Genomic DNA, 21,413 nt, shown 5'->3' on the forward strand with positions numbered 1-21,413 from the left:
CTTCCCCCTTTCCTTTTTGCCCTCTCATTATTAATTGTTGGTGACCCTTTCAGGAGTAATTTTAGTGTGTTTACATCTTTAATCATTGAATTACTTACACATCCTTTCACCTCATATTATTAGCAAAAACGGATATTTTTTAAAACTATTCCCGACTGCAAGATTATCCTTTTGGTCATGAAAGCGTGACCTGCAATGGTCCAAGCAAAATTTTTAACATAGTTATCGATGCATAATGTCTTTATAGATAGCAATTAAGTAAAAATATTAAGTCTAATTAAGCAATTGTTTAAGTCACACAAGTCTCATGAAGTGCATTGGGAAACTTTCTGGTTTTTCTCTTCTTTGAAAGGGCTTGTACAGATGAGAATTACCTGTCCCTTGATTGATTTTTTTTTTTTTTTTTTGAGACAAAGTCTTGCTCCATCACCCAGCCTGGAGTGCAGCAGTGCAATCTTGGCTCCCTGCAGCCTCCAATCCCCAGATTTAAGCAATGCTTGTGCCTCAGCCTCCCAAGTAGGTGGGACTACAGGCATGTGTCACCACCCCCGGCCAATTTTTGTATTTTTAACAGAGACGGAGTTTCACCATGTTGGCCAGACTGGTCGTGAACTCCTAGCCTCAAGTGGTCTGCCCGCCTCAGCCTCCGAAAGTGCTGGGATTACAGGCATGAGCCATCACACCCAGCCCTACCTGTTCCTTGAATGTTAAGTAAAATTCACTTGTAAACTGGGCCTGGTATTTTCCTTGTGGAAAGATTTTAAACTACTGATTTGGTCTCTCCAAAGTTTTAAATTTAGATTGTTTCTTAGTGGGTTTGGATTTTTTTTTCCATTTTTATATTGGCTATGAAAAATGTAGGGGAGCTCCTGTCATTCAGTTTCGCTTCCTCTAAACTAGAACCTACCATCAAAATTGCTATTTCAATATGATGTGTGATTCATATTTGGAACACAGTTTTAGAAATGCTTTTTGAAAGTAACTTTAAATAAAATATTGTGATACAGTTAATGAAGATCATTTCATTTTGTCATAGGAGGAACCAAATCAGATGAAAAAGTGGACTTGAGCAAGGACAAAAAATTAGCCCAGTTTAACAACTGGTTTACATGGTGTCATAATTGCAGGCACGGTGGACATGCTGGACATATGCTTAGTTGGTTCAGGTAATCAGCACATTTCTTCTTTGATAGGCTTGGAGTTATGGGAGATAACACAGATTGCTTCTAAATAGTTTGGGTTTATCTATTAGCATTTAGCCAAAGTATGAATTTTATTTTTTACTGTCACTCATGTTAACAAAGGTGGTGTGAACATGTCATCATTAGATATCCTATGTAACCTTAAACTATAAAGGTAATACTTATGTAAGAACTAATTTAAATGTTTTGTATGAGTTAAATGTTTGAATAACATTATTTAACTTTATTCGGGGAGAGGATATGTTTACAGTTTTTACACTGAATATGCTGTAATTTACCATGCAATTGAATTACTAATGAAATGTTAAAAGAGCATATCATACTGCTGCCTCAGTTCTCTTCTAAGTAAGCTTTTTATGTAGTCATGCGATTAAGACTGTCAAGACATATTTGAATTTTATTTTGAATGGTGCCAGTGGCCCTGTGCTCCTGGTTGATACAGCATTTATACCCAATTTGTCTTACTAGCTAATTTAAACTCTGAGCACATCCCTGTCACCTTCACAACTATAAATGAAATATCTTGCCATATATGTAGAAAGTAAAAGGTATGTGTTTCTTAACTTCTCCCTAAAGTTCAGCTTGGCAGTAGTTTATAATTTGATGCTTTTGATGCTTTTTTTCTCTGAGTTTTAGTTTCTATATTTTTCCAAATGCCATTTTGAAAAGTTGCATTATAGATAGATATAAGTAAACAGGTGGGCACAGTGGTGCACACCTGTAGTCCCAGCTACTCAAGAGGCTGAGGCAGGAGGATCACTTGAGCCCAAAAGTGTGCGTACAGCCTGGGAAATATAGGGAGACCCTGTCTCTTAAAAAATAAATAAATAAATAAATGTATGTCTGTCTAATTTGGATTTTTAACTGTTATTTGACCTATTTTTTTAGGGACCATGCAGAGTGCCCTGTGTCTGCATGCACGTGTAAATGTATGCAGTTGGATACAACAGGGAATCTGGTACCTGCAGAGACTGTCCAGCCATAAAATGTTATCACTGTAAGAGAACCCTTCAAGTGTGGAGCTTTCTAGTAGGTGTCCTTCATAGCTCAGAAACATACCTCAGAACAAGCCATTCATGACTTACCTGTAGTGGGAAAACAAATCATTCTATCAGATCAGCAGTTTTGATGTTTGAGTGATTTTGATATGCTTCACAGAGACAAATGCTGCCGAAATAAACATCGAAGTATAGACATGAGTTCTGTTCAGCAGGTTGAAAAGTCTGATTTAGAAAAACTTTCTAAGTTTTGGTTGAAATTATGAACACTCTAGAAGCAGAATTTCTGGAAGAGCCAAGAACAGACTTTGAGCCTATATCTTCAAAGCTGAAACTGGATATCTTTCAATAAAATATGTGCACTTTTAAAATAAAATGACTAATTCTGTGATTCAGACAATAGTTTTAAGTTCAGCTGTGCTTAGATTTCTTTCAGATTAATTTAAAATTATAGATTTTTACTTTTAGAATTGCAGAGCCCCTATCCCACACTGGAGAATATTTTTTATTACTGTCTGTTATTTATGTGTGTCTATGTGTGTGTGTATATTTATGTGTGTATGTATAAATATGTATTTTTTAAAGGAGCCTTTTCCCTCCTTTGATTTTAAGATAAGCAATCTTTTGGCATAGACATTATCGTCTTCCTAGAAAAGCCAAGATGAAGAATCTATCTTACAACTTTTTCTCTTCAGAAGAGAAAAACATGTACCATTTCAGGTGAACATACAAAATTTTCACTTTCTACCTTTTGCCTTCCAATGTCCTGATTTGTCTTCAAAGGTTTTTCTCCATATTAATTTGTCATCTTATCCTCATCACCTGAGAACATTTTACTGCATACAAAGTCTATGCAAGATTATATGTAACTAGCCATTTAGTATAATCTATGTCAGTGTTTCTGTGCTGTCAAATTCCGTCCTGATTTGGAATACCATACCTTGTTCTTTCCAAGGTAGACTAGGAAGTGTTGGGGAAATAGGGCCACTTCAGAGACCATTTTAGATGTAAGTTTTTAAATGTAAGTGTTACTGGGGCTAAGTCTGGGACTTTATTTAAAACATTTTTTTTTCTCATTTCATAGCTAGATAGTTGTAAGAGAAATACAAAGAATTTACAAGATGCTTCTCTGTCATCTGCCATATGCAGAGGGACTGAACTAGGAATTTTGTAGTTGAAGCTGTGTTCATAAAGAGTAAATCTTATTTTATAGATTTTGGAGAAATAAAACAAGAATTGTAAGAGCTTTCGTATTAGCAGTTTTGCCTTATAAAAACTAAGATTTGTCAGATTAGTTTGAGGTGTAACCTAAATATTAAAAGTAGATTGAATTTATTTTTTACCTTGAGTGTCTGATACATAAAACCCTTTTCTAGGAAAACATTGGAAGTAGTACATATTTACTCTAAATGTCTCACCTACATGACAGTCTTTTCAAATGAAAGACATGGGAATTGCTTTTGTTTTTTTAAAGATTGCTATTAAGGGTACTTTTTCCAGCCTTCATTTGAGTAAATCTTAATTGATTTCATTTTATTAACATATACCTTTTACCTTTAATATTTCATTTGAAGTGTTCCTTTCAAACTTACTGTCTTAAATATGAAAGTCAGCTTTAAGTAATGTCAGACTCATATGCATTTTCATTCTCATTAGCTAAAGTAAAATGTAAAATTATCTCAAATAGTTACAAGTTTTGCAAATACAGTATAAAACATGAATGTAAAGTCTATTATGTAATATGCTTATTTGTAATCCTAATATATGAGGGTGACATTTTTAAGATTGTATGTATGTGTCAACCTCTTAAATGTTTTCTGTGAAGCCCAAACATGCAGTTTATGTCTCTGGTGTCTGTTTTGCATTTCAGTGTGCGTGGACAATGAAGGTAGATTCAAATTATTTTCTCATTTTTATCACTAAGTCACTGGTATTTGAGTTTATAAACTCAACAAGATACTTTACCTAAACATGATCAATAGACGTGTTTATTAAAAGTGTTTTTATTATTTTTAAAAGATTGAATAAATCTGGGTTGAAGTCATTGTATCTAATCAAGAAATTATGATTCCTTTACAAATAATCCATGTGAAGTAATATTGGTGCTTTTTTTGATGACAGACTTCATACTTAATCTTAGAAGTAACATTCCTTTTAGGCTCTGTTTTTCAATTCAACCCACTTTCCAGAATAGTTATTATCCTTTAAAATGGTGTATTTTAAAAGTAGCTTCCCATTGTCAATGCTTCACATAGTAAGTATTTAAAAGAATGTAGTTCTTCATTTAATTAGATGACTCAATTTCAGTCATTCATTTGACTGCAAGTAGTTAAAGCATGGTCTTTGAAACATAAATTATATTCCTAGCCTCGGGATCTTCGGTAAGTGACTTGACCTTTTTGAGCTTCAGTTTCTTCATATGTTAAAAGAAAGATACAGAAATACCTACCTCAGAGTGTGGGAGTATTAGGTGATGCAATAAACATGAAGTGCCATATCCCTGTCACATAGTGCTCTATAAATGGTAGTGATTAGCAGTCATTGTTACCTTCATTTTCATAGATTGCTCATGTATCAGTACTTTTTCAATGAATACTTATAGTATAATTTTAATTATAGTTAAAATTATAAGTATAATGAATACTTATAATTTTAACTAATCTACATTTGTCTCAAGAATGAAAATTTCCTTGGTGTGAGTTAGCTGAAATAGATTTTTTTAAAAAGAATGAAAATTCCCAATAATAGTTATACTCCAAATATAGGGTAAACAAAAGTAGCTAAGTCCTGTCTCAAAAGAAAAATGCCATAATTTGGATAAATTTATAGTATTACTGTTTTTGCTGCGTGCAAAAATCCTCCAAATGACCTCCTAAGAGTTAAATGTGATATAAAAATGAACCCAGAGGAAAAAATTATGGCAAATTTAACAACTGACTATTGAAAACTTTAAGTTTTATGTCTAAACTCTTAATTTAACTACGTTTAAATTGAACTCCCTAATCTGGATACTTGGAGAAAGTATCCAGGATTATTCTGTGTACTTTTTCTTTTTCTGCCATTCTATTACACTTGATGTTCATTTAAATTATAATGTTGGGGTGGTAGTGATAATTTCAAAAGTATACTGTGAGACTTGCTGTCCCGGAATAGCCGTAATTAAAGCTAGTGGGCACAATTTCTGACATCTGCTCAGACAGGCATCAGAGAGGTAGGAGGCACATATTTGGGTCAGTATCTTGTATCAAGTCTAGTGACCCACATCACAATGACAGAAACAGGCCTTGTTAGATAGCAGCTCCCCTGTCCACTACTCACTCCTTCCATTACATCATCTGCCAGTTTTCTCTCCTACCTGAAAATGTTGTAGGTTACTTTGTTGATTATAACAAGTAGCACTTTACAAATGTATTAATTTTTATAAAATACTACTTTTCCCAGAGTAGAGACAGAAGGAAAGCTTCCCAAGGTTTTTAAAAGCTAACAACCCAGATATCAAATTAACACAACTTTAACATGATAAAGTCACAAGTAAAATTAGCATCAAATGCAGCAGTATTTAAATTACTGTTAATGCCTTTTATGTGCCAGGTGCCAAGCGCATTATCCTGTTTTCGCAATAAACCTATGAGGCAGTTATGGCATTATTGTCCCCGTTCTGTAAATGAGGCAACTCAGGCATAGGGACATCAGGTCACTTGTCCTAGGTTACATGAGTAGCAAATACAGCCAAGACTTAGATTCCAGTAGTCTTGACCTGCTAATCTGCCCTTTTAATTTCTGTTTTCTGCTTCTGTGTACTACTTTGTCGGTTATATATGTAAGAGAATGATTCACTATGACAAGGGTTTATTCCAAGAATTAAGTGCTAGGTAATATTTTAATTATATTTAGTATTAATATACCAAAAGAGAAGAACCACGTCAGCAGCTCTTTGGATGTACAAAGCACTTGATAAAATTCAAAAATTGATCTCTTAATTTGTTTTTGAGGTCAGTTTTTATGCAAAGGAAATGTTTTCTCTCCATTTTCTCCCCTCCTGTTTTACTGTCTCATACATCATGATACCTGTTAGAGAAATACTAGAATCCTTCTCACTATAGACAGGAATAAGAAGTGGATGCTGTTGTCACTGGTTCTGCACATGGCAATGAAAAAGAAGAAAGCAAAAGGCACACCTTTGCTTCTTTTCCAAGTCATCAAAATTTGATATGGCAAAAATCATAGTTACAAGGCAAACAAATTGATAAACTACAACATTTATGACAAATTGCCTTAATTCAGAAAGGACATTTTCAAAGCCGAGGAAAAAACAATCCGTAGATGATATCAATCAAAGACTTGTGCAAGCAAAATAGAACTGCTGACAAATAAATGCTAAATCAGTAACATGCTGATTAAAAAGTAGAATACTGTTCGCCTGACTGCATAGATTTAAAATAATAGGCATTTTCATGGATGTGGGAAGGAAGCATTCTGAGATAACAGCTTATGAGAGTAAGTCTTGAGGACAGGTAAACTGTATTAATCAGAAGCCGTGAAGAGGTTCATACCCTTTGACATAGTATGCTGGGGATATTTTCTGAGGGATTGATTGCATAAGTGCACAAAGATGTATATTTTTATGATACGGTTCTACACAGTATTGTTTATAATAAAAACTTGGAAACCTAAATGTCCAATAATAGAAAAGAATAAATTATTGTATATACATACAGTGGGTTACTAAGAAATGATTCAATTAGTATAGATGTTTTCATTGACGAAGGTTTCTTAATATATTGGTAAGTGAAAGGGAAGTTTTAGGATAGTATATCTAGCATATAAATATATTTGTTTGGGATATGGTTAATACAGAAACTTTAACAGTGGCCATCTTTAAAGAGTGGAATTTTGAGTAACATTTTCTTCATATCTATCTTTCATTTTTCCCAATAATGAATATATAAATAAATGTACATGCATCTCTCTCTCTGTCTGTCTGTCTCACTCTGTCTCTTGCGCACACACACACACATACACACCATATATGTATATACTGGCTTTTAGAAAAGTTATCCATGACCTTGTATCTTGTTACTAAACACAGTGAAACAATCATATGTTAGGATTTATTCTATGAGGTGAAAAAACAGGCTACAAGGTATTATGAAAATTTGGATTGAGATCTAATTGTTCAGAAAGCATTTTCTAGATTTCTTACTCTACGCTAGTAATATACAAGAATAACAAGATATAGTCCTCTCAATTCTTCATTACATTTGGAAGTAGTGCATTATGTTCTCCACTTAGCGTATTGGGAAATGAATATGTAAAATAATTCTGATTTCCCTGAGCTTAGTGGTACATGATTAATAACTTCATTTCAATATTTTTTCTCCTGTATCTTCATCATGAGATTTCCTGACTCTTTTTTGGCTCTGGGTCTGTAGGGGGGAAAGCTGTCCTCCTCTATGTACTGAATTTATGTGATTATTGTCCAGTCTAATCTGGCATGCACTTTGCTCAATTCATTTCCAATAATAGCAGGTTATTTAGGTTTAAGTGATGAATTCTGAACATGCCTGTGTGTCTTTGCTTCACCAAAACACAGAACCATACCTACGTGTGCTGGACACTGTTAAAGGTTCTGATGTTAAAGGATTGATGGCACCATAGTTGCCTTGGAGGAGTTGTATGTCTAATGGAAGAGGTAGATACAGGCATAGTTTTCAGCAGATTCAAATCTATGAAGCTTAATATTTACAACTGCTATAGCATTTGCATAAAATGAGTATCATTTTAGCATCTCTGCAAGCCAGAAAATGTCTATTTAATTTTCTCATTTTGGACTTTATAAATTATTTTGCAATTAAAAATAATTTGAGGAAATAGAGATTTCCATAACATTTTTCAAAAATGTAATTTTCTTACTCATCTACTAATGGCACAATGTTTTAAAATGCTTTGCTAAAAAGGCAGCTTTAGGATTAAAGGATAATTTATGTAATGTTAGAAACAGCAGCAATAATAATTCAGTAGAGACTTTCATCATTCAATTTATGAAAAGCATATTGCCTTAACATAATTTCTTAACTGGAAATTTAGATGCAGGAATCAAATTAGTCTCTTAAAATATAAAGTCACAAAGACAAGTCTGGAGGAGCATTTGAAGGGATTAATGTCTCACAACTTGAAACATATATGTAAGAATTCATGCAAACTATTTATCTTACATCTTTTTATTTAAAGAATTTTAGCTCCATTTACACATAAGAAAGCCTGGAGTTTGAAATAATAGTTGTCCAAATTCATGCTTATCCAGATTTATATCACATTGCAGCCACATATTTTGCTGATGATAGTTAAATAAGAAGTTGCTACTGTAAAATGTAAAGCTAAATATCCTTTTTAGCACCATGTATTATTTGATAGTAAAAATTGGAATGTTACAATATTCCTGTGGTGTTATGTCAAAAAAATATTTTCATCGTCAATTTGCAAACTTTTATTATGCATTAAGTAGGTATACTTAATATTTGAACAACTGTGGATGTGTATCTTTATGGTACATAAATGTTCCCAAAATGGATGAAGATGTGTATTTATGAAGCAAACATATTCAGCGGTGTGACAAATGTGGGAGAAGTATCTCTTGATAAAGTAATACTTCTTTAAAAAGTAATATGTTTTATCATTTTAAATCTTCTGATCTTTTTCTTCCATTCTTCAAAAATGGAATGTCTGGTCACTTGTCACTCTTAGTACAGATTAGCATTTTTAAACATAGACGGCTTTCTGAAATACATTAAATGCTTTTCGGAAAATTGAGTGTAACTCTTTCAATGGATGCTAAGATACTGTTGGCTTCCAAAAGAGAATACTCCAGACAGGGCACATTTTTTTTCTCTTTTTCTACTGGAAGAACCAGACACAATTTAGAGACAAGTAAGCTGGGGACAGATTTTCAAGGTCATCTGGGAACAACTACTCTTTTAGAAACATTGTATTGTTTTTTAATATATTTTATTGAATTTTGTTACTTCTGTCTTCAGAAAATGTTATATGAATACAGAAAATGTATGTTCCCTATGGGGACCTGGGAAATTAAAAACGTGTATCATCCTGATAAAACATATCTCATGGGAAAAATTGGCCAAAACAGTTAGTTACTCAGTATATCTCCAGGTTTGCATCTTCTACTTCTTATGTATTCATTTAGAGTCCTCTTCCAGTGTGTGGACCTCTGCAGATTCTAGATAACTTTTCAAATATGCTAGATTTTGAGCTGTATATTTTTTCTCAAGCAGAGACATCTGCGCATAGTGAAAATGAATTCTCAGAGACCAAAATTGCCAAGCATATGTGACGGAACTGTAGGGGAAAAGGGCATAACTTTAATCTTCAAAGAAGCTTAAAAATAGCTCCACAGTTATTATGCGTGAGGCCTGACAATTGACATTTCTCATTTTGGCAGCATTCACCTACAGCACCCTATCAGCAACTGAACACATTCATCTCTGGAATAAATGATTAATGAGCTGCCTATCATTTCCACTCCTTTTGTACCAAGTGGTGGAGGCTTCAGTTGATCATATTGCAGCCATCAACATCATTACTGAAATTGATTCTGCCACTAGAGGGTTGTGCTAGGATCATCAATTAGCATTTAAATAAAAGAATTAAGTTATGGCATTAAAAATAACAAAAAAAAATCCCTTCTGAGTCACTCTGTCAGAACTGGTAAGGTGATTTTGTTTTTTTGCTCATCAGACAGCATCACAAAACCTTAGATTGAGGAGGGAAGCATGGAAGGATTGTTTTTGTTTCAAGAACAACCCTCTAAGATTTCCAAACTTATTCTTTTTATTAATCACTGTCATGTTCCTTGAAATGCAAATTTATGAAATGCTACAATTTGCATTCAATAGTGACCAATGAAGTTGCCAAATTATTTCCTTCAGACAAAAAGTCAAAGGATAGAGTTAGGCATTTTTGAAAGGTCGGAATTTATCCAGAAAGGGGGAAGTTAGAGGAAGGAGATTTACAAATGATACTGAGATACAGCAAAATAAAGTTTTTCTTATATTTCAGCAGGCAGATGTGAGAATGAAGTGATAAGAACATCATCATTTAGATGTCGGGATGATGTGGGCTGCATTTCTAAAACAGATGGCAGATAATGTGGGTCTCCATAGTCCTACAAAAAAGTGACAGATTGTAGTTTTGGTAAAATGATTCATCAAGGAAAATGAATGGTACTTGGAATAGGTATTTTAGCATCTCTTTCTGCTCCTGGGACCAAGTTTCTCAAGTTCTCAGTATTACTGAGCTTAAACTCCTTCCTCATCTATGTTCATCTTCCAGCATGGCTTTCTCCTATTTCCTCATTGTTTCCTCTCTCTTCCCCTGTTGAATTTCAAATTCAAATATAAACAGTTGGTTTTGGTTTTATCTGCCTCTGAATTAAGACACCACCTTTACTACATTGTATTGGTCACCCAATTGAAGTGCATGTGCATTTTCTTCAGAGCTGAGACGCATTGATTATACAACGAAATGGAGCTATCATAGGTCCTCAATCCAGCTGCTCTGTCCTATACTTGATTAATATTCTTTCCACAATCTGTTGGTAGTGGTATTGTGACTTTTCATTTCTGTCTTTGTGAAATTTTAAGAAGAAGCTAACAAAGGCTGCTTTGAGGACTGCTAAGTAGAGGACATTTTTACCTAACATTGATTAATGTAGATAGCTGAGACTTACTTGTATTTTGAAAAATGGGAAGAAAATGGTCATGGTAAGAAGCACTGGGTGATAAGAAAAACACATAGTAACAAGATTTCTACATGTGAGCCAATAGCAAACTTCCTCTATGTGTTAAAATTCTCCAATGAGAAATACAGCAACTCGTTTCAGACACCATGAGATGGACAGGTTAGGCCAAGTTGTGCTTGACGTAGTGGTGAATGACCACACACTTCTTTACCTTTGGCACAAGTGGTTCATCAATCTCCCACTTTCCCTGAGATCTTTTTTCAGCGTAGTATTCTAGGCACCAACTACCAACTGGCCAGTGTTCACCTGTTTGTCATTTTCAGCTTAACTACCAATTTAGACAATTGGAGAGGATTCGAACTGGATGGTAAAGCTGAAATTAGATCTCAAGTCTCTTGACTGAAGTCTAGTACTCTTATATTTCATAGACAATGAACTGGACCAGATGAATTCTTCTGTTAGTATGATGTATATTATATGAACTTCCAATAATTTTAAAGCTAACTTTTTATTATAAAAATGATACAGGCTCATGGTAAAGTCACTGTGGGAAACAGTATGGTGTTTCTTCAAAAAATTAAAAATAAAATTACCAGGCAGATGTGGTGGCTCACACCTGTAATCCCAGCATTTGGGGAGGCCATGGTGGGAGGATTGCTTGAGCCTAGGAGTTCAAGACCAGCCTGGGCAACACAGCGAGGTCCCAACTCTACAAAAACAAATTCCAAAAATTAGTTGGGCATGGTGGAGCATACCTGTAGTCTCGGCTGAAGCAGAAGGATCACTTGAGCCCAGGAGTTCAAGGCTTCAACAAGCCATGCTTGTGCCAATGCACTCCAGCCTGGGTGATAGAGTGAGACCCTGTCTCAAAAAAAAAAAGAAAAAAGAAAGAAAAAAGAATTACCATATGATCCAGCAATTGCACTTCTGGGTATATACTTAAAATAATTGAAAGCAATCTTTTGAAATGGTCTCAAAGGGTTATTTGTATACCAATATTTATAGCAGCATTATTCACAATAGTTAAAATGTGAAAGCAACTCAAGTGTCCTGGACAGATGAATAAGGAAAATGTGGTATACATATTCAAAGCAATATTATTCAGCCTTATAAAGAAAGGAGCTGGGCCGGGCGCGGTGGCTCACGCCTGTAATCCCAGCACTTTGGGAGGCCGAGGCGGGCGGATCACGAGGTCAGGAGATCGAGACCATCCTGGCTAACACGGTGAAACCCCGTCTCTACTAAAAATACAAAAAATTAGCCGGGCGTGGTGGCGGGTGCCTGTAGTCCCAGCTACTCGGGAGGCTGAGGCAGGAGAATGGCGTGAACCCGGGAGGCGGAGCTTACAGTGAGCCGAGATCGCGCCACTGCACTCCAGCCTGGGCGACAGAGCGAGACTCCGTCTCAAAAAAAAAAAAAAAAAAAAAAAGGAGCTGGATATGGTGGCTCACGCCTGAAATCCCGACACTTTGGGTGGCTGAGGTAGGAGGATTGCTTGAGGCCGGGAGTTCAAGAAGAGCCTGGGCAACATGGTGAGATCCCATGTCTACACAAAATACAAAAATGTGCCAGACATGGTGGCACATGCCTGTAGTCTTAGCTACTCGGGAGGCTGAGGTGGGAGGATTGCTTGAACCTGAGAGGTGAAAGCTGCAGTGAGCTATGATCACACCACTGCAATCCAGCCTGAGTGACAGATTAAGACCCTGACAAAAAAAAAAAAAAAAAGGAAATTCTGATATGCTGAAACATGAATAAATTTTGAGGATATTATGCTAAGCAAAATAATCTAACCAAAAAAGACAAATACTTTATGATTCCACCTGTATAAGGTACTTAGATTGGTCAAAATCATAGAAAGAGAAAATAGGTGGTAGCCAGAGACTAAAGGCGAGGGAATGGGGAGTTACTGTTTAATGGATACTGAGTTTCAGTTTTACACAATGAAATGAGTTTTGGAGATGGATGGTGGTGATAGTTGCACATAATTATGAATGTATTTAATATCATTGAATTGTATGCTTAAAAAAGGTTAAGGTGGTAAATTTTATATTATACGTATTTTGCCACAATAAAAAATTGGGAAAAAATGCAGGCTTATCACAAGAAAAAAAAATTACATAAAGTATAAAGTGGAAGTAAATTTCTTCTTAGCAGTTTGCCCCATTATCTTCCTGCTCTATGTGTCACCTCCCTAAATGCCAACTCTCACTTTCTAGGAAAAGCTGCTTTAAAGTCTGTACACATGTAAGGAAATGTTCTTTACATAAACCACATCTGGCTGTGTTTCTCTGCGTTCGTCTTTGCCTCTCTCTCTTTGCCTGGATAAGATCATACTGCATAAACTCTCCTGTAATGGTTTTTTCCTATCTAAAATATGTATTTTGAAGAGTTTCCCTTATTAGCCTATATATATCTAATTTTTAAAAACTGACTGAATGGTGTGTGATTAGATGTCTGTATCTCCCATTGATAGAAATGTAGGGTATTTCCATTTGTTTTTACAAATGATACTGCAGTGAGCATCTTTGAGTATAAATCTTTGGGTACTTGTGAGTGAGTTAATTTCTCAGATAAATTAGGTGAAATTATGAGCCAAAAGTTATGTGTATTTTACATTTTGATAGATATTGACAAATAGCCCTCCAAAAGTTGAACTAATTATCTCCCTATAAACTAAACAGCATAGGAAAGTGCCTGTTTTCCCAACACCTTCAACACTTAGCATTATAAAATTTCTACTTAATAGCCATGTAGTAGATGAAAATATTGAAAATATTTTAATTTACATATATTCAATTCTGAATGAGGTTAAACATAGATTTTATATGACTATTCACTGTTTGTATTTATTTACAATGCACTGCTTGTTCATTTCCATGCTCAATTTTAATGGTGTTTACTTTGAGGAAAAAAAAATACCTATATGGAAAAGCCCTGAATTATATGTAATTCCCTCTTTCTACACCTTTTCTGCTATAATTTGAAAGTTAGCTTTGGTCAGTTTTTTCACTGCCACTGTTTCTTTCCTCCCTCTCCTCCCTCTCCTCCCTTCCTCCTTTCCTTTCTTCCTTCCTTCCTTGACAGGGTCTTGCTATGCTGCCCAGGCTGGAGTGCAGTGGCTATTCACAGGTGTGATCCTAGTGCACTACAGCTTTGAACTCCTGGGCTCCTGTCTCGGCCTCCTTAGCCGCTGGGAGTACAGGTGCATGCCACTGCACCCAGTGCCTTGTTTCTTTTATGATAATCATTTCTCTTTCAATGTTTAACCAGATTCTCCACACCTTGACAGCAATTAGGGTGAGGAGGACTAATAGTACTGCCAAAGGTCCCTGATGGTCTCGTTTCAGAGATAATTTTTGTTATAACATTGCTTAGCACATTATGCTTTATAATCTTCTTGTCAGTAACTGTGTGTCCTTGGTATTCATCTTGTTTCTCAGTCATTTCTACTATAGAAAGAATCATATTTTCAAGAATAACAAAATGTGTGATACCCTGTTTTCAGGATACCTTCATATACTAACAGACCAAAGTGACTGGACTTGGCCAATTCAGTTACAATGAATCCTATTGAAAAATGAACCTGGTTTACCTGAGGGCTAACTATTCAGGAACAACTGTTTATCATGAAGACTTTTTAGTTTAATTTTCGAATAGGAAATGTATTCACATGTGTATTAGGTTCTCCAGAGAAGGAGAACCAGTAGGATACACACACACACACACACACACACACACACACACACACACACACACGGGGATTATGGGAACTGACTTCATGACTATAGAGGCTGAGAAGTCCCAGGATGCGCCATCTGCAAGCTGAAGAATGAGGACAGCCAGTGGTGCAATTCAGTCCGATTCCGAGGTCCTGAGAACCAGGGGAGCCAATGATGTATCTCTCAGCTGAAGGCATGAGAACGTGTGTGTGTGTGTGTGTGTGTCTGTGTGTGTGTTGGGGGGTGCAAGTCCTGGAGTCCAAAGGCCGAAGAATCAAGAGCTTTGATGTCCAAAAACGGGAGAAGATGGATGTTCAGGCTCAAGAATAGAAAAATTCATTCTTCATCCACCTTTCTGTTTTATCCTGACACTCAATAGACTGGATGATGTCCACTCACATAGGTGAGGCTGGATCATCTTTACTCAGTCTACGGATTCAAATGTGAATCTCTTCTGGAAACATCCTCACAGATACACCCAGAAATAATGTCTTACCAACTATCTGGGCATCCATTAGCCCAGCCAGGTTGACACATACAATTAACCATCACAACGTGGCTCAAAAGTCAAGAAGTATAAAGAAAACAAAGTGAAAAGTGTTTTTTTTCATCCCCATCCATTATCTTCCAGTTTCCCCACCCTATCCTCATGGAGTTTGTAGTATATTGAACAGGTAGACCACCAAGAAATTATAATAAGGTACATTCAGTCTTCTCATCAGTAATTTTTTATTACGTTTCTGGGTTCTGGGAGGAGGGTGTTACAGAATGCTGAGCTGGGAAGCTTCAATCATGAGATTTTAATATTTATCAATGAAGGGTTTAAAAAGATGGAGAATGAGTTAAAGGAATTAACTGCCACAGAGAAAAATAAAGTGGTCCCTTGGCCTACTTCTTGGAATCTCTATTGCGATAATTGCTATGTGTGTGGCAACTTCCTGGAGGTTACTTATATAAAAATGTACCCTGAAGTAATTCAAATGTGTCATGCTAATGCTCTGTCCACTTCTTACTAAAATGTATGGGTTAAAATTAACAGTAATACTTTTGTCTGGACACTGAATCCAACTAAGTAGAAATTACTCATTTCTAAGTTGTAATGTATTGTATATAAATGTAACATTGTTATTATACAGTTATATGTATACAATGTAAAAATGTAATATATTGTGTATATGTACAAATGTACATTTGTTGTGCAATATTGTGCAATATAATTGTAATATTTTCAAGCCCTATATGAAAAAGCTGTTATTTGCATGACTGTATCCTATGAATAGTTATGGAAATGAATAAATAAGCTTTTTAGAAACAGTTTACAGAGTCATAAACACTTAAATATTTGCGCCTGAATTTTCTCATCAATTCTTTAGGTGTTTTCCCCTAAACAAAAGAATCTGTCTTTATTTTTCATGAAATCACTTTTCTATTTTGGCATACATTTCTTTTTCATTTTAAAGTCTGCAATCTTCATTATATAACCTGCAGGCTATATGAGTGAGGTAATCCACTCTCCCTCTCTGTTGGAGGGGGAATGTTTTCCTGTGCCACTCTGTAATTTGTTTTGCAACAATTATTGCTATTTGTAAGCATCTCTTGTAATCGCAAGATACATGTAGCTGAATTTAGAATCTGTTGAGAACACAGAAGGCAGCAGCCGTGTTTCTAAATGTCACTGATTTAATGATTTTAACTAATAAAATTTTTAAAGATTCAAATGCATCAACCCAAATCATCCATTTCTGAAATGTATTTTAGATAAATCCCTTGAAGTGTTCTTTTGTTGCAAATGGGTGTCATTATGCATTAGTTTCTTTCTCCAAATCCCTGCAATCCCCTAACCTAATTTCCAATAAGACAATCTATCAGACAATTTCTCTCTAGTTCCTGTGTTTTAAAATTATGGAAGCTAAATGTTGTGTTCCAGATTGTTTAGGGAGTCATACCTAGAAGCATTTTGTGCCTTATACTTCTTTCTACTCTTTTGATTAAGAAAACATAAATGTGTACATAACTGGTATATTTTCCAATTATTTTAGGTGAACTTCACAAATGTATTTGGGCCCTTTTGCGGGGCCCTATTGTTCCTTTTAAAAAGTACCAACCATTCAACTTTGAATAACAGATTATACAGTGGAGCATTATTTTTTTGAAAAATAAATTATCTTAGGTAGAATTTTAGAGTTTGTATATACTCATCATTTATTTTCCCTATACTGCTTAAAATGTATTCTTAAATTTGTATGTTGGGCCAGGTGCGGTGGCTCACGCCTGTAATCCCAGCACTTTGGGAGGCCGAGGCAGATGGATCACAAGGTCAGGAGTTCGAGACCAGCCTGGCCAATATGGTGAAACCCCGTCTCTACTAAAAATACAAAACATTAGCCGGGTGTGGTGGCACTTGCCTGTAGTCCCAGCTACTTGGGAGGCTGAGGCAGGAGAATCGCTTGAACTCAGGAGGTGGAGGTTGCAGTGAGCCGATATCGCACCACTGTACTCCAGCCTGGGTGACAGAGTGAGACTCCGTCTCAAAAAAAAAAAAAAAAAATTATGTTAAATAGGTTTAGGTTATGAGATGAAGATAAAGTAGGAAAAGCAACATAGAACATATTTTATTGCTATTGAAATGTTATTTTTATTTTCCTTAAAAAGGGATGAAGTGGGATATTAGTGCCAATTTTGGCAGATGAGTGGTCTGGTGACAAATAACACAGTAATAAATTGATTGCCCCCTTATATCTCCACAGGTAACTGAAGTTTACATTTGGTAAAGAAGATAGAAGCCTTGGCAGCTGCCTTAAATTCTGCTGTGGAAACAAGTGTTGCATATATATATATATAATTTTTTTTTTTGAGTCACAGTCTCACTCTGTCACCCAGGCTGGAGCACAGTGGTGTGATCTCAGCTCACTACAACCTCCACCTTCTGGCTTCAAGAGATTCTCCTGCCTCAGCCTCCCGAATAGCTGGGATTACAGGTGCGTGCCACCACGCCCAGCTAATTTTTGTATTTTTAGTAGAGACGAGGTTTCACCATGTTAGCCAGGCTGGTCTTGAACTCCTGACCTCAGGTGATTCACCCGCCGTGGCATCCCAAAGTGCTGGGATTACAGGCGTCAGCCACTGTGCGCAGCCATAAATATATATGTCTTACCTTGAGTTGTTTTCATGACTTACTTACACTGTGGAGAGTGAAGGAAATTGCTCAGTGGGTCAATTCCTTGAGGTCACCGAGTCCCAACAGAAATAGTCCACAAACTCCCCTGGTTTAGAGGCAATGATTTCTAATTCCTAGCTCCCCACTTGGTCCACAGTATGTTCATCTGGAAAACATTTAGTCATTTCCAAGGAGATTCTAAAACGAGGCAACCCGTGGTCAACTGTCTGCCTTTCATAACTGGTCAATCAAATACATGACCAAAAAAGACATACATTTCTGAGCCATATGGAAAAAATAATTGACTAAATGGGACTCTGATCACTTAAAAGAATAGATGCGTCTCTTAAAAAGAAAATGTATTCTCTCATCAGTTCCAATATTTTCATAACATTTAAAGCTCTCAAATGCTAAATAAAAATATGAAAACATTTGAGTGAAATGTGGCACTGTTTCTGATTTTCTGTAAGGTTATGATAAATTTACTTGACACAATTTAACTTTAAATGATCATGTCGTGTTAAGCAGAATTAAATTAATGAAAATAAATGTCACCATCTAAATAATAAATATTTCCTAATTGAGTAGCTAAGGTAAAAATAATGCTAAATTATCTAGTTTTTTAATTAGTAATTATTCAACAGAAGATTTCTCCCTGCTAATTATCTTTCAAGATTCAGATGAAAAGATACTAAGATCTTTTAACAAAACCATTCATTTAAGCCCATTATTAGACTATATTACCTTAACATTTTATGGTATGAGATTCTCACAGTCAAAATCATTGGCTTGTTTTCCTGGGTAATATTTCAAACTCCTGCGAAAAATGAATAGTTGCTTAGAAAAGGGGGCTAATTAAGTCATAGTGTCATTTACGGCATTGCCCAAAACTGTCACTCTGCTCACATATTTTCCTTCAACTTACAGGCCTCGCTATTTTCTGATAACTGTTTGGAAGTTTTCTGAATTTTGCATCTTGAATACCTCACTGTTGTTCTTTATCTGCCCACCGAAGAGACAATCATGTTGAAATTGCATTTTTTAATATGCAAAAGCCACAGTATTTTTCTAAAATTTACATTCTGTAATATGTAAGGAAACAATAGTATGCAAACTACAGTTTTATCCTTGCAATCAATATGAATGTATTACACTATAAATTGTTTATGGCCTACACTTCTGGCCTTCATTAGCCATCTCAAAATGTCATGCTGTAGGTCAAATGGGGTCATAAAGAACATAAGTGGCTTACCTCAAACCAACATCACTATTAGAAAGTAACTTAAAACACATGCTTTGTTGGTATTTTAGATTTAACATCATCTTCTTAGGAAAGATAACCTGTGGTTCCAGAATTATTAATTTTTTTAGCAACCTATCAGAATCAAATTCTATGCAAATTAAATAAGAAACCAAATTGGAGTTTCACTAAATAGAACCTACAGAATTTGCTTGTTGTTAATGCTGGTGGATTTCTTTGAAACCTTAGACTAGTTAAATATTAAATAGCTAGTAAGAGTGGAGACATTTCTAGAGATTATACTAGACAGCTGTCGACTGAGATTTCATACGGCAGATTTTAGACCTTATTTGTATCTCCAGTAGTTAGCCCAGGATTTTTACTCAAAGTGCTTGTTAAATAATATAATGCATATTAAATTAATACCTTAAAAAGACAACCTCACTCTAGAAGAACAAAAGACAACCTCAAAATTCTATAAATTTAGTAATAATACTAGGTGATCATTCAGAGCACTTAACTCACCTTATGAGGTGCTTTTGGAGTTGTGATCAATTTTGTCACTTTCAGATGAAAATAAAAGTGAACACTGGAAGAACATCTGTAACATTACAGCTAAAGACAACCATATTGTAGTTCATCATTCATTCCCTACATTAGATTGTGCTTGATATTTCTTCAAAAATTCAATGTTAGTAAAAAGTTTGATTGTCCTAGTGAATTTAATGATATTAAAACTCTATAACCTATTGTTCTTTTCCTTTCTTAGCTTCCCAGGAAGACTTGGGGCTAAATTCAATGCCTAATTATATTTTCTATATTAGTTTGGGTGTTTTTGTAGTTACCATTTCCTTTTTTCAATGTTTCCCTTTTTATTTTTGTAGTTTAATCCTTTTTAGAAATGTGTGCTGTATATTATGAATTAATGTCAGTTTTTTATTCTTAATCCTCATTTTTCAATTGTTTTTGAGCTTTCAAAACACATTGTTCACTACTCCTTGAAACTTTTCTTTTTTTTTTTTTTTTTTGAGACAGAGTTTTGCTCTGTTGCCCAGGCTGGTGTGCAGTGGCACAATCTCGGCTCACTGCAGCCTCCATCTCCCGAGTTCAATCAATTCTCATGCCTCAGCCTCCCGAGTAGCTGGGATTATAGGTGTGCACCACCATGCCCACCTAATTTTTTGCATTTTTAGTAGAGGCAGGGTTTCTCCATGTTGCCCAGGCTGATCTCAAACTCCTGGACTCAAGTGATCCAACTGCCTTAGCCTTTCAAAGTGCTGGGATTACAGGTGTGAACCACCACACCAGCTGAAACTCTCTCTTCCTTGCCTTTCACTATATTCTTTCAGTCAACAAATATTTATTGAATACTTAATCGTTGTCAGGCACTGTTGCGATTCCTCTCCCAATTCAATGATCCTCTTCCTCATCCCACTTACTCTCAGTTCTGCCCCATAAATGGTGCAGGTCCACCAAGGTTCTGTCATTTATTTTATGATGTTCTCAATTCTGCACTCTGTGCCTTGATTTAGGAACACAATCCCTTACTTGAAACTTTTGAAGCCACATATGCTTCAAAATTCTGAATTTTTGGATTTTAGCAAAGTCATAGATTGTAACAACCATATATTTTGTAACACTTTACACAGAGAGGGGCAGCACTCTTTAATCAAATATATTAATATTTCTGCAATGAAATATATGAATGTTTACACAAACCGAGATAGGGACTATGACTACTATAGTAGTATATATAGACTATAACCCTCACTGCATTTTTTTTTTTTTTTGAGACAGGATCTCACTCTGTCACCCAGGCTGGAGTACAGCGGCACAATCTCGGCTCACTGCAATCTCCGTCTATGGGGTTCAAGCAATTCTGCTGCATCAGCCTCCTGAGTAGCTGGGATTACAGGTGCCCACCACCATGCCTGGCTAATTTTTGTATTTTTGGTAGAGATGGGATTTCACTATATTGGCCAGGCTGGTCTCGAACTCCTAACCTCAGGTCATCTGCCCGCCTCAGCCTCACTACAGTTCTTACCAGGTGTTGCAGGTAAATGAGTTTTGTCTTAGAAAATGCTTTTGCTTTTCAAACCATTTTCGATTTTGAGATTGCAGATAAGGGATGATTTACCTCTTAAACTTTTCCTACTTTAAATATATTAAGCAAATTTTGTCTTGAATCTGTCTGGTCCTACATTTCCAAATACCTTCTGGACATCTTTACTAAAGGACCTATCGAATACTTTAATTTGTACCAAAGCAAATGTATTGCCTTCTAACCCACTGATCTCTTTCTTGGTTGTCATTCTGTTTAACTCTTTAGCATCATCACT

At 35.6% G+C, this 21,413-nt stretch overlaps 1 protein-coding gene across 5 annotated transcripts in view; it reads left to right on the forward strand.

The window, feature by feature from the left end:
* The window catches only part of MIOS (meiosis regulator for oocyte development), a 57,533-nt gene extending 39,266 nt beyond the window's left edge, over positions 1-18,267 (forward strand). For 4 of the 5 annotated variants that reach the window (XM_008978677.6, XM_008978680.7, XM_008978678.6 and 1 more), the window contains 2 exons: positions 1,037-1,166; positions 2,091-2,576. In XM_008978677.6, coding sequence (XP_008976925.3) covers positions 1,037-1,166; positions 2,091-2,187 — 227 coding nt within the window. In that variant the 3' untranslated portion in view covers positions 2,188-2,576. Of the gene's footprint in view, positions 1-1,036; positions 1,167-2,090; positions 2,577-17,424 lie in introns of those variants that run through there. The other variant, XM_034963687.3, reaches the window with a different exon arrangement.
* Positions 18,268-21,413: the final 3,146 nt, after the last annotated feature.

Source organism: Pan paniscus, chromosome 6, assembly GCF_029289425.2.
Source record: "Pan paniscus chromosome 6, NHGRI_mPanPan1-v2.0_pri, whole genome shotgun sequence".
NCBI classification, from domain to species: domain Eukaryota; kingdom Metazoa; phylum Chordata; class Mammalia; order Primates; family Hominidae; genus Pan; species Pan paniscus.